At 45.1% G+C, this 14,457-nt stretch overlaps 2 protein-coding genes across 3 annotated transcripts; both read left to right on the forward strand.

Annotated features, from left to right (window-relative positions):
- The first annotated feature begins 2,600 nt into the window (after positions 1-2,600).
- LOC127784323 (proton pump-interactor BIP103) lies at positions 2,601-11,307 on the forward strand. 2 transcript variants are annotated; one of them, XM_052311546.1, is made up of 8 exons: positions 2,601-2,723; positions 7,009-7,378; positions 7,587-7,781; positions 7,881-8,060; positions 8,159-8,353; positions 9,864-9,962; positions 10,057-10,563; positions 10,673-11,307. In XM_052311546.1, exons 2-8 carry the CDS (start codon positions 7,013-7,015, stop codon positions 11,012-11,014), a joined length of 1,884 nt encoding a protein of 627 aa, XP_052167506.1. In that variant the 5' UTR covers positions 2,601-2,723; positions 7,009-7,012; the 3' UTR covers positions 11,015-11,307. The 2 variants fall into 2 exon arrangements, with proteins under 2 accessions (XP_052167506.1, XP_052167505.1); XM_052311545.1 differs by lacking the exon at positions 2,601-2,723 and adding an exon at positions 5,320-6,757.
- Positions 11,308-13,183: 1,876 nt separating this feature from the next.
- Positions 13,184-14,242, forward strand: LOC127784559 (chlorophyll a-b binding protein 1, chloroplastic). The gene has a single exon (XM_052311888.1). The coding sequence runs from the start codon at positions 13,257-13,259 to the stop codon at positions 14,052-14,054; it is 798 nt and encodes a 265-aa protein (XP_052167848.1). The 5' UTR covers positions 13,184-13,256; the 3' UTR covers positions 14,055-14,242.
- Positions 14,243-14,457: the final 215 nt, after the last annotated feature.

Here is a 14,457-nt window from a genome sequence, read left to right on the forward strand (position 1 = left end):
TTCTTTATAAGATGTTTCAGGAATTCAGGGCAATCCTTCTGATAGTGCCCCTTCTTGCACCACTTGGCAATGAGCTTCTCAAAGTCCCAGTTTTCGGGCAATGAATTGTAGTTCACAACAAAAGCCTCAAAAATTGAAGGCAAGGAGAAAAAATTAAGGTGAACTAGGAACTCATCAAGAAGAACCAAAGTCCATCTTCTTGAGCTTTGAAGCGATGCCACTCATCTTCAAAATATGCTCTCTAACCCCTTCGCTAGTATACTACATGGTTACTAACCTCTTGTTAGGGATTTCGCACAGGCCTTTAAAGAACCAGTGAACTGATTCTCCACCCATTGAAGGTACTCTATGGCGGTGGGATTGCTCCCCTTATTGCCTCCACAATGGAGCTCTTGATCACCATCAAGCACTTGCATTTTGATGACTCCTACTTCGCACGATCAGTGTCGTACTTCTGTATTATGGGAGCATTGTCCAATGTTCTCTGCTTAAAAGCATCGTCACTCTCACCTTCTGCCCTCACTGGAGCAATAGCTCAGTGGGGCGAGACTCGGTGAGAGCTAAAAGTATATCAGACATCGCAAGTGCTATATCTATCTTCTCTCTCGCATGAGCCTTAGTTATTCCCGTTAAGGGGCTCAACGGCCGAGATGTGAACTAATGGGTTAGTAGATCCTAAAGCAAATTAAAGAATTGAGAAACATTTAAACCTTTTGCATGTTTTAATTTAGCTCTATTTCTTCGTTATTGTTATAGGAAGTCCGAGTGAGGTTTCAAGGATTTGGGGTTGAAGAGGATGAATGGATCAATGTCCGGAAGGCTATCCGACTATAATCCATCCCGCTAGAATCATGAGAATGCCGACTCATCAGGGAAGGAGATATTGTCCTCTGTTTCAAGGTAAAGGGTAATAAATTTCCCTTATTTTTTCCTGAAATAATAACTGAGGCTATACAATATCGTAGATATTATATGTTGCACTGCTGCGACTTTCTACGTTTGTATCATTTTGATGGATTTTTTTTTTGAAATGTAATTTTTATCGAAGTTTTTCATTTCCTCATTGTGATTTGTTCATCAGGAGAGCAATGATGAAGCATTGCATTTTGATCATGATGGAACCCAGGTAATTTTAACCATTCCTACCTATCGTTAGAACAAAAAATGATATGCCGTTCCTGCGAATGTTCATCCAGTAAATCACAAATGATATGTTGTTCATGCGAATGATATTGTATTCTTCCCCATATTTCCCAACTCACCTCCCTCGTATTCCCCACGTACGCTTTTTAAACTACCAAACGGTGTATTTTTTTTGCAAAAGGTTTTAAGTTGCGTTAAAAATAATATTAATCCATCTTTAAAACAGTTTAATAAATACTTAATTAATCATAAGAAAATGCGTTGCTTCATTTTGCGTGCGCGGGAGGTGAGTTTCCAACCTCACCACCCGAACTAATTTAGCTTGATGCTAAAAAACTTGATGTTTTTTTTTCCTTTCTGATGCCAGGAGAGGGTGAACCTGAGAAGATTGTCCTAGCGGCCGAAGCACTCTTAATGGCTTGTGTCAAACTGTCGAATACACGTGTGCCTCTTGCCGTCTGCGCTAATGCTGAACTGAGAGGAACTCAAGGGTTGTTTGGTTGATGGCTAAGTTTACCGCACCTTACTTCATGGGGTTGTTTGGTTGATGGCTAAGTTTACCGCACCTTACTTTATGGGGTTGTTTGGTTGATGGCTAAGTTTACCATATCTCACTTTGTCACAAGTATGTTATGCCACAAAAAGTGAGGCTAACAATTTGTTGGCCACAAGTGTGGCTAAGTTTGGTAAGAATTTGAGTCTATAACGTGTAGGCCCAATGATTTTGTAAAGTGAGGCATGATACAAGTGTGGCAACCAACCAAACACTGCACTAACAAATTGTGGCATGCCTAAGGTTTGGCATGGCAATCTTTAGAAGCCAACCAAACAACCCCTCAATCCGATAGTTAGGGTTATGAACTCATGAGTAACCCCATGTGATGGTACATTTCAACCCACTCACTTGGGCAAATTCCCATTTGAATTGCTGTTTGTGGGGTCCTTAATGTCTAAATTTTGGACATGGTAAGAAGAGCATACTTCCTCCGTCCAAAAAGAACTCAACCTAAGAAGGGATGTGATCTAGATTCTAGATAAAGGGTAGCCAGATTTGTTGTCCTAGAAGGGATCACATGACTCGTATCCTCTAGATAAAGGGTAGCCAGATTTGTTGTCTTAGAAGGGATCACATGACTCGTATCCTCTTATAGGTTAAGTTTTTTTTTTGAGGACGGAGGAACTTTTATAGGTTAAGTTTTTTTAAGGATGAAGGAAGTATACGATAAGATGACCGGCTCCAAGAACTAGCAGGATTTGAACTTTTTTAAATGCATTGTGTTGGGGGTAAGATTCCACATTTCCATGGAAATTTGGTGATTTTCATCTGCTTATCAGGGGACCCCTCCATCCGCCGCTCGGCCCCACCGTCCCCGCGCGCCACGTCAGATCACCGCGGAGGCGGGCTCCACCCGCAGCGACCCATCGAGGTACTCCTCTCTTCAACTGCTACTAGTACTATCTCCTCCCGTCTCGTGCTCTTGCGCGCCCCCGCATCTCTCTCTCCTCGCCTAGGGTTTCACGCCCTCCGATCCCGCGGCGGCGGCGAAGCTTCCACTCGCCTCGGCGGCGGCGCCGGCCAGGTGAGGCAGCAGCTCGGGCTCTCTCTCTCTCTCCTCTTGTTTCTTCCTCTCGCCGTCGGATCGGATCGGGGCGGGTCCATTCGTTGCGGCTTCTCCTGTAGATCTGTGGCCCGTGCTCATGCTCGATCTGTACCGTATCCGCGGGGTGTGTGTGATCCGTGTCGCGTTCTTTTGGTTGGTTTTCTGCGGGATGGATGCGTTTGATTATGGTGCGGGTGGTTTTTTGGTGACTAGGTGGGGGCGTCCAGATCCATGCGCATGGATGGATCCTGGGTTGGTGTGTTCGTTGGTAGTTGTGATTAACCGGCGGGTATCGGATCGATGCTAGTGAAGTATGTGATCGAGAGCGATGTTTTGGTTGGTTGGGTGGTTGGCAGGGATTTGTGCTTGGATTCTGGGACAAGTTTTCGTTTCGTGGCGGTGCTGACATGCTTGGTTTGAAGGAAAATAATAATAATAATGATTAGGCGTAGATATATGCTAAATTTGACTCCGGATCCAAGTCAATTTTACCAATTTTGATAGGAATTGAGCGTTGCGAAAGTTACCATTCTTGCTAGGTTGACATGTCAAACTTAACTTTGAGCAGGTAATTTTCTATTGCAATTTTTTTGGGAGCAATCCAATTCTTCTATTACGGAATTTGCAAAAAGAAAAAACCTGCATAAATTGCAGCAATGGTCAGCACATGAACGGAACAGGAACTACAAGCAAAATGAAAAAGGAAAATTAACTACCGTATGAACCAAGTTTCACATGGGCGTACAAAATTCTGCACAGGTAGCAGCACCTGTGCGATCCAAGCCCATCTCCACCGCCAACCCGACCAAAAACGCAGCTGTTGATTCTCAAGGCTTCGCAGATCACATCCCTACCTAAATACCTAAATTTCCAGCATGCACGCAACCTAAGCGGGCATGCTGATCCAGATCTACCCGACACCATCAACCCAATTCCCCCTCCTCCAAACAGCGAAACCGAACTGCAGCAGATCACAACCCCCATCTCCACTGAATCCAAACACCACATCGAGAAAAAAAAAACACACTCTAGATCGCGCGACCGCAACACCGCGCCCTGCCCCCATTCCCCCGCGGCGCGGTAGATCGGGCACACACAGATCGGCCAAATCTGACAGGGAAAAACAAGGATAACATGAGGGAAGGATCGGATCACCGGGCTCACTTGACAACGGTGAGGCTGCGCTCTGATCTGGCGGCGGTGGCGGCGGCAGTGGAGGTCGCCAAATCTAGAGGCGCACGCGCGGCAAGAGAGGGAGGAGAGGAGAGAGGCGGGGTTAGGGGCGTGCATGCAGGAGTACTAGTAGAAGCCATAGGGGAATGGGAAGCGAGGCAGTTGGGGTATTTTATATGATGAGCTGGAATTTTTTTTGTTTCTTTTGCGGTTTTTCACCCTTTTTCTTGAAAAAAACTACTATGCGTAATTTGTCTTTCTTATTTTTCTTTTGTGTTGGTGGAAAGATAACTCTTTTAGATTTTAGACCGGCATGCTTCTTGTTAAATGGAGAGAACGAAAGAGAGATAGGTTCCTCTGCAATACTCACCTGAGCCTATGGCAGCTCCAACTCTCAGATTCACCTCAGTTCTGACTAGAGCGCAACCAAACGGTCCAGCTCCACAAAAAAATGGAGTGGAGTAGGCCAGATCGCTCCAAAAAATTGTACTAGCTGCGCTCCCAACTCCAACTCCAGAGGACCCTATCTCTCTTTCGTTCTCTCCCTTTAACAAGAAGCATGCCGGTCTAAAATTAAAATCTGATAGAATTATCTTTCCACCAACACAAAAGAAAAAAAAAGAAAGACGAATTAGGCATAGTAGTTTTTCAAGAAAAAAAAGTGAAAATACCGCAAAAGAAACAAAAAAAAAATCCAGCTCATCATATAAAATACCCCAACTGCCTCGCTTCCCCTTCCCCTTTGGCTTCTACCAGTACTCTTGCACGCACGGCCCTAACCCCGCCTCTGTAAATTCTTTCTCTCTCTCTCGCCGCGCGTTCGCCTCTAGATTTGGCGACCTCCGCCACCGCCGCCAGATCAGAGCGCGGCCTCGCCACCGCCAGGTGAGCCCGGTGATCCGATCCTCCCCCTCGTGTTCTCGTTGTTTTTTCCCCTCAGATTAGGCCGATCCGTGTGTGCCCGATCTACCGCGCCACGGGAGAATGGGGGCGGGGCGGGGTGTTGCGGTGGCGCGATCTGGAGTGTGTGTTTTTTCTTTCAGTGGGGATGGGGGTTGTGATCTGTTGCGGTTCGGTTTCGTTGTTTGGAGGAGGGGGGAATTGGGTTGATGGTATTGGGTAGATCTGGATCAGCCTGGCCGCTTGGGTTCCGTGCATGTTGGAAACTTAGGTAGGAATGTGATCAGCCTGGCCGCTTGGGTTCCGCGCCACATCGCTTGGGTTCCCCATTGACCAGATCACAACCCCCATCCCCACTGAATCCAACAGATCCGTGCATGCTGGAAACTTAGGTAGGAATGTGATCTGCGAAGCCTCGTGAAATCACACCTGCGTTTTTGGTTGGGTTGGCGGTGGAGATGGGCTTGGATCGCAACGGGTGCTACCTATGCAAAATTCTGCGTGCCCACATGAAACTTTGGTTCGTACGGGAGTTAATTTTCCTTTTTCGTTTTTGCTTGTAGTTCTTGTTCCGTTCGTGTGCTGACCATGCTGCGATTTAGGCAAGTTCTTTTTTTGGTAGCAACTGATTTTGTCGCTGGTGATGAAGCCTTGTCAGATGCTGAGCGATAGTGCGGAGTATCTGAGTTGTAGTGATTGGATCATCGGAGTTACTGGGCAACCGCAAGGGTCAGCATTCCTTGGTGATAGAATTTGTGTTGTATGCTTTTAGACAACCGTATGTGTAATCTATATTTCTGTTCTCTTGAATGAGAGAAGGGAAGGGAAGGTTATTTTCCTTTCAGTAGAGTGACCAGTGAATATGATGGAGTGAGGAGGGAAATGTTTACTTATCGCGTCACGGCTATCTTGTCCCAATTGTGGTTCTTTGTGAGTCACAGTGCTAGTTTTGTTTATTAGGGTGCAGCTATGCTACCAGATACCAGCAGGACACAACATACCACAATAAGCTACTTTGTAAAATGCATCACATTGAACACCTAATGCCATGCCATCCTTATTTGATGTGCTTAATGTTCTAAAAGTCAGCCCTAGGCATGGCGTGCTAGGAGCTATGTGCCATGTCGCAGCTGTGATTTTGCATTTGGTGGTGCACCTTCCTTGGGGGCTCTAGTGCTGATATTTTAATTGTCTTTATTTATGTGATATGTTTGCTAATTGCTAGGAAACCTCTTGTCAAGTTGATCTTAGGCGGGGTTAGGTGTCTGTAGGTGCTAACCTTGCTGACCACCTAGTCACCTTATTGAACATTGTATGCGCTATGATAGCCAGCAATGTTGTGACTGGCTTGTGTGCACCTGTGGTTTAGTGTACACCTCACCGCCTTGGCTGCACAGCATGACTCATTAGTTATGGTGCACATGCCCCAAACCGATGTTCGTACTTTCCTCACAGGCCTAGATTTGTGTGTGGTTATTTGGTTTCTGTTTGTGTGATTTGCATGCATGATTTCAGGGAGTTACACTCGGGCAGGGATTTGGATGTGGGATTTAATGCCTATTTGGTTTGTGGGTAGGCGTAGTGTGATTGCATAATTCCCTAGGTCATGGTTTAACTTGAACTTTGTATCACAGTGTGGAGATATATTCGTTTTGATGTATAGATCATGATATGGTAATCTGTGTGCCTTTTCTGTCTGAACCATATTGAATATCCCCTCTGTCCCAAAATATAAGCATTTCTGGAGTTCTGCACGGTGATTAAGGAAGTTGGTGGAATTAAATGGGAGATGGTTTTCATTTGTTGAGATGAGGACCTGGCTGTCATCCCAGTCTCAGCTGGAGAAATTAAACGGTAGATGGTTGTGATTTGTTGAGATAAGGGAGTAGCTGAAGTTGCTATATTTTGGCACGGAGGGAGTTACTAAGTGGAGAAAAGAGGTATGGACTTGGCTTGCATATAATTGATTTACTAGGGTAGTGTTCTTGTTTTCGTTTCCAGGTAAGTGGGGTCATTCTGGCACATAATGTTTTCAGTGAATTTTGCCTGATTTCTTATCCTGTGTGGTCGCATTTCTTAATTCCGAAAAACATATTATAACCAATTGCCCTTGCATATGATGAATATGATCTTACTGGATGTGTGTTCATTTATGCTGTGATGTTTACTGATTCCTTTTACATATCTGAAGGGACATGGGAATGGAGGTTGTTGGAACTGAGGCTGCACCAGCAGAGGTTAAAGTAACTGATGGAGAAGTGAACCTTTTCCAAGAGAATGAAAGTAAAGCAACTGCCAAGGAACGTGAGGAGGCGGTTCTTTTTGGTTCAGATAACAGCACAGCTACAGCAAATGGAGCCTCAAATGGCGCTGATTTGGCACCCCCAAAGGATGCAGAGGAGGACTGGCCTGAAGCTAGGAAAACACATAGCTTCTTCTTTGTCAAGATCCGCTTACTTGAGGACCCTAAGCTGAAAATGAAGATTGATCAGGCAGAAAAGGACTTCCAGAAGAAGATTCAAGCTCGTTCTCAAATTTTTGAGGCTATAAAAGCCAAGAAGGTATGGTCCTAGTTCTTACAGTTCTAGTTCATATAAATATGGTCAATCTTGTTTAAATTTTATCCTAAATCAGCAAGAAGTTATATTCCTTACAACTTGTTTAAAACAACTGTCATCTGCTATTGATGCTAGAGCCTAGAATATGTTGCCAATTTGAGCAGACTACGAAATTTTGGTGATATGTCTGATTTTGGAACTTAATCTGCAGAATGAGCGCTTCGGTATTATCTCAGAGCTGAAGCCATTGGCTGCTGAGAACAAGCAATACAACGAAGCTGTAAGTGAGAAGTTGAAGGCGATAGAACCTCTTAGAAACCGTTTAGGAAAGTTCCGCGATGAAAACAATGCTATCCGGGCACAGGGTGCAGGCATATGTTCTTCAATTGAAGAGCTTGAGAAATCGGTACGGCAGTACGGTTAACCTATGATAATTTATTTTTCTGTTCTTCAGTCCAATATTTGATTACATGTTTGTGCCTTCTCCATTGCTTTGTCCTATTAGATCAAGAGATTGAACGACCGCATATCTCATGAGAGCATACCCTTGGATGAGGAGAAGCGGTTGATCAAACAGATTAGAGAGCTTGAAAAGACCAGACCGAAAGTCATCTCCACTTCTGCTAACCGAGCTCAAATCCAAGATACAGTGGTCGAAAGAGACGCCATACAGGATCAGGTTAAAGTAAGTATATACAACTAAATATTTGTTTGTGCATTTATCTTCTTGAAAAAAAAATATAATTAATAATGGCCAAACATTGTTTGCAACTGTTACTTCAGATCATCGGGGAGGGCATTGATGGAGTAAAGAAGGAGCGACAAGCAGTCAGGTCTAAAATTAAGGTCCTGGAGGATGAGCTAAAGGCTATTGACATGGAGATGGGTTCGCTTCAAGAAGATTTAACTGCTGCCACTGCCAGAAAGGACAAGGCACATGAATCATTGGTCCAATTGAGACATGCACGAGATGCCTATGTAAGTCAATGTGTCTTTAATGTCTTTCATGCAGGGCATCATGTTTTCTCTTCTAATACTATCTACCTGGTATGCCTGGACTAAGAAGGAGCAACACCTAATTTTTTAAAGTTACTTCAGTTGTGTTGCACACAGTGTTACGGGACACATGGGTCCAAAATTTTTGACATATCAACTTGTTTCGCTTTGCCAACATGTGTCTGACTCGACTCAACTGGTGGTGCATCTTCCAGCAGAGTGTAACTGGTAGTCAAGGCAGAAACGCATTGCTTTGTTGGGGAGGGGAAAGAAAAGGCATTGGGGATAGAATAATCAATAAGTGTGAAAATGAAGTCTGTCTAGGTTGTTTTTTTTTTGTCAGCGGCCAACTTTCTATCCTCTCTAGAGACTTTTTTGTGGATAAGTGGATGGAACAGTTATAAATGTCCTGGGCTCCTGGTATGGATAAACAGACTAGATAATTTTCTGTGTGCTAGAAAAGCCTAGAATGATGTACCCCCTTTCGTCCCAAAACAGTCCCAAAATATAGCTACTTGTCACCACCTACTCCCCCATATCAACCAATTCCATCTCTCATTTAATCTCTACCATCCCTCTTCTCAACCAAGCACAAGCACCCCCATTTAATTTCACTTCTCTCCTTAATCATCGTGAAAATTCCAGAAAGTGCTTATATTTTGGGACAAGGGGAGTAGAACATATGCTGCGTACAAGAGATTTTGTGAAATGCTTAAGTCCTTATAACAGAATTAATTATATTAGGTGAATCCTTGACTATTTAGCATTTGCTAAATCAGATACCTGAAAATCCATGACGGATATGGATTCCTATGTCTATGTGCCGGTAACACTGGATTTACAGTTCTCAGCAAATACATATATTTGCATGTCTTCACATAACCTCAGTTACACGTCCTTGAGCTGTAAGACAGATTAATTTTTGTTTTCCCCCCAAGTTTGGTGCTTTTCTATGTATATACTGACACTATAATTACCAATCGAATTTCCTTCATGATTCATTGATACCTCTGCATAAGGGTAACCTGTTAACATGTGGTGATGAAACATGTTTTTAGTAATTAATTGTCTCATAGTTACTACTCCCTCCATTCCAAATTGATCTACATATTTCATAGGTACACCAAGACCAATAAAAGCTAATAACTCTCTCGTACTATATTTACTCTAGCAACAAACTCGATGCATGCACCATCCCCACTATCTCCTAGCCAATAGCAAATCAAGATATTGCATGTGGGTTATAAATACTTGTGTGCATGGATGCATGCATCAATGTCCATTTACTCCAATGCACAAATAACGAATAGACTTAATTTATGAACACAAATATGTAGATCATTTAGGAATAACCTCAAAAAAACTATATGTAGATCAATTTGGAATGGAGGGAGTATATATTAGCATGCTTAAGCTAGCTGCTTTTGACTTTGAGGATGTGGAGTTCATTTGTCTTTCTACTGATACCTCTTATGCTCCCATGTTTATCTAGAACGCATCATTCCATCAAAACCGCCAACTTCTGAGCAAAGCTAGGGATCTTGCTTCTAGGAGTGAGCTTGCACAAGTGCAAGAGCTCTACAAGACACAGGTGTGTGCGCCTCTGGAGCATTGTTTTAATAACTGTTCATCTTTTACGACTTAACAAAAATGTCCTAACTAAACTTCTGTTGTACTCTTTATAGGTTGACAAATTCGTGGCAGAATGGTGCAACAGCAAGGCCTTCAGAGAGGACTACGAGAAAAGGATCCTCTCCTCCCTCAACAGTCGACAGCTTAGCCGAGATGGCCGGATGAGGAATCCTGATGAGAAACCCATATTTATTGAAACAGAGGCAGCAGCACCACCTGTAGAACAAGAGCCTATCCAATCAAAAATGCCTGCAAAACAAGCCAAGGAAGCGCCTGCTCCCCAAGCAGAGGTTTCTCCCAAAGATGAGTCCCACGTGAAAGCAACAGCTAAGCCATCTAAGGCTAAATCCTCTCTGGATGTTGATGATGACTATGAGGCCGAGTCTCCCAAGGAGAAGCCAAAGCCTAAAGAGGTTGATGTAGCTAAGTTGAAAGAGATCAAGAGACAGGAGGAGATGGAGAAGAATAGACTTGCCCTGGAAAGGAAGAAGAAGCTGGCCGAGAAGCAAGCAGCGAAGGCAGCAGCCCGTGCACAAAAGGAGGCAGAGAAGAAACTCAAGGTAGACAAGTCGTCGTCATCATCATCCCTCTTCCTCGCTGCCACATTGTAACCATGTTTATCTCTCTCGCTTTGCCACATTGTAACCATGTCAATGTACTTATTTTCAGAGAGAGGAGATGAGGGCCAGGAGGAGGGCTGGGGCAGCTGACACCGAGGCGTCCACTGAATCGGACAACAGGTCTGATGGAGCAGCGGAGGCACAAGCAGAGGACGACTCCGCTCCTGCTTCTGCTCCGGTGATGAGAGAACAGAGGGAGAGTGTCCGGTACAGCAGAAACGTCGTGACCAAGAGCAAGGCCCCGCTGCCGAAGGCGATCCTGAGGAGGAAGAAAGCCCAGTCGTACTGGTCCTGGGCTGGCCCTGCTGCTGCAGTGGCCGCCGCGCTCGTCGCCCTGCTTGCCGTGCTAGGCTACTACCAGTACTACCTCCCAGCGAGCGCTAGCAACTGATGGAAGGAAAGCAGGCAGCCCCCCCTTGAGAATTGCTTACTTGAGAACAATTTTGCAGGTGAGAAACAGAGTGCGTGGTCTGCTGAGACGTGGACTGAAAGACTGGAGATTTGTTCGTTTTCGTTCTGTTAGTTTGATGATCGGTGGATAAGAGTAAGGAAAAAAAAAAAGGATAGAAGTTAATTTTGGTTGGGACTTAGAATCTCCTATATACTGCGAGTGATCTCATGTACTCTTAAACTGAAGCATAGGTTGCCGTTCTGAAATAAACAATGCCGCATGCTTTAGGTTTACTTATCTGTTCCTATGAGCCAGATGAATTGCTGTGTTGTTCCGTTTTGTTCCATGAGCAATCGATGATCGTCATTTGCATGCTGCTTGCGGATGTGGGCGAGCTAATGTCAGTGTGTAGCGTGGGTTTACAAATCCCCAAATCTGGCAGTATCGCTCTAAGGCCCCGTTTAGTTTTCCAAATTTTTTCCCTAAAACCATCGTATCGAATCTTTGGACACATGCATGAAGCATTAAATATAGATAGATGAAAAAACTAATTGCACAGTTAATTAGTCCATGAAGAAGGAAATCGCGAGACGAATCTTTTAAGTCTAATTAGTCTATGACTAGCCATAAATGCTACAGTAACTCACATGTGCTAATGACGGGTTAATTAGGCTCAAAGGATTCGTTTTGCGGTTTCCAGGCGAGTTATATTTTTTCATTCGTGTCCGAAAAGCTCTTCCGACATCCGGTCAAACATCCGATATAACACCTAAAAATTTTCTTTTCACGAACTAAACAGGCCCTAAATCCTGGGCGGGGTTCGCAAAACTGTCTCGTCACAAAAACCGCTTCCCAGCAGTTTCATCGAGAATTGTGATTGACAAAAAAAAAGTTCGCATAAATTAACACTTATGAAATTATAATGGCATGATTCTAAATAGTTAAATAGTAATGATATATTTTTAAACCGTAATATTTATAATGACGTAAATCCAACTAACCCTACAATTGTACACCCAGCACTCCAGCACAAGTCTCTTACTTTTTGGTGCTCAAAAGATTTAGTAAAATTCAACAATAACATGGAATAATTTTATTTTAAATTTATATTTCGGGTTGTTTGTGTAAAGGCAAAGACCCGTAGATTACGCATGTGCAAAGATTTTATGGAGGTTCAAACGCTCCTTTAGATAAATAGCCTTAAGCCTGTTGGTTTGTATATATTAGTTCAAAATTCATGATATATAAATAAAGCCAGCTATATATTGTGTTGTTACAGAGCGAGTTTTCCCATTGACCTAAGGGAGTCCTTCAATAGTTGAGCAAAGAAGTTCAGGTACGTGTTTTAATGCTTCATGGAAGAACCAACAAGGAGATCTAGACATCACTTCTGATTGGGATTAAGCTAATGAGCCCTATCTGATGTCAGTGGAGATTGTTTACAGTACCGCTGATGTAGTAGCAAACACTGACGTATGGGCCTGAACCCATATGTTAGCCACCGCTACTGCATCAGCAGTATTGCAGAGGATTTGCATCCGCCTAGATGGTTCCTAGGAGCATAGGAGTACAGATGGGGGCGCACAAAGCTGGGTCAGTTTACCCAACTACGTTCCTCCTCTTAACTATAACTTATGTTCAATTTATGTCTCTCGAAAATAGATATGAACATACTTTTTTAAAAAATAATACTACATATTGTGAATTTGTGATCCTTTCCTATACATTTGAGTTATGACGAACAACTTTATCGATTATATAAAAGAAAGGATGACTTCTTATCCAAACAAATCCTATAGTACCTTTCAGTGACTAACATATAAACCATCAAACGAGTTTATATTGAAGGATAATACTACGAAGAATAGTCATCCCACATTTTTACACTGCCACTATCAGTTTTAACTGAAAACCAGCTCACCCTAAGCTCACCAAGAATCTTCGAGAAACTTATAAACTCCGCCGAAAAATCTCGGACAAACCCGCGGCTCACACGCCTCCACGCACCCAAACCCCACCCTAGAATATCCTCTCCTTGGCCACCGCGCCGCCACATCAGCCTCCCCTATCTCCCCGCCCCACGCGCGCGCGCCAATCGCGAGCCGCCTTTAGATTTCCCAAGATAAGGACTCGATCCCCCCTCACTTCCCGCGCTATTTAAACTCTCGCGCCATCTCCAACTCCCAACTCACACTCGCTCGCTCATCGCCATCTCTCTCAGCTCTCACAGCTCACTGCATCAATGGCCGCGGCCACCATGGCGCTCTCCTCCCCGGTGATGGCCCGCGCGGCGCCGTCGACCTCCTCCGCGCTCTTCGGCGAGGCGCGGATCACCATGCGCAAGACCGCCGCGAAGCCCAAGCCGGCGGCGTCGTCGGGGAGCCCGTGGTACGGCGCCGACCGCGTCCTCTACCTCGGCCCGCTCTCCGGCGAGCCGCCGAGCTACCTCACCGGCGAGTTCCCGGGCGACTACGGGTGGGACACCGCGGGGCTCTCCGCCGACCCGGAGACGTTCGCCAAGAACCGGGAGCTGGAGGTGATCCACTCCCGGTGGGCGATGCTGGGCGCGCTCGGCTGCGTCTTCCCGGAGCTCCTCGCCCGGAACGGCGTCAAGTTCGGCGAGGCCGTGTGGTTCAAGGCGGGCTCGCAGATCTTCAGCGAGGGCGGGCTCGACTACCTCGGCAACCCGAGCCTGATCCACGCGCAGAGCATCCTCGCCATCTGGGCGGTGCAGGTGGTGCTCATGGGCGCCGTCGAGGGGTACCGCATCGCCGGCGGGCCGCTCGGCGAGGTCGTCGACCCGCTCTACCCCGGCGGCGCCTTCGACCCGCTCGGCCTCGCCGACGACCCCGAGGCGTTCGCGGAGCTCAAGGTGAAGGAGATCAAGAACGGCCGCCTCGCCATGTTCTCCATGTTCGGCTTCTTCGTCCAGGCCATCGTCACCGGCAAGGGCCCCCTCGAGAACCTCGCCGACCACCTCGCCGACCCCGTCAACAACAACGCCTGGGCGTACGCCACCAACTTCGTCCCCGGCAAGTGAAGTGGGGCACCGTAGCTTAGCAGTGGTTAATTGTGGTTGGATGGATTTGTGGCCAGCGAGTTCGTTGTCTTTGGGTTGGGGAAGATGGGTTTAGTGCGACGAGATGATGATCGAGTTGGTGTTGTGTACACTAAGAAGATGAAGAAGAAGATGATGTTTTTGCAATAATGATTTTATTTGTTTCCCAACTAATGGTCTAGGTACTTATCCGTGGTGTTATTCTGATTAGCGGATTTCTCATCTCTATTAGATCAGAAACAAATACTCCCTCGATCCCAAAATATAACCATTTCTGGCTATGTATAGTGTAAATATGTAGTTAAATTGTTTATATTGTGGCATGGAAGGATTAATTAGTACTTTAAATTTACGTATACAATAGATTGGGTCGAATCTAGGAAGA

The sequence above is a fragment of the Oryza glaberrima genome, chromosome 9 (genome assembly GCF_000147395.1).
Source record: "Oryza glaberrima chromosome 9, OglaRS2, whole genome shotgun sequence".
Taxonomy (NCBI): Eukaryota; Viridiplantae; Streptophyta; class Magnoliopsida; order Poales; family Poaceae; genus Oryza; species Oryza glaberrima.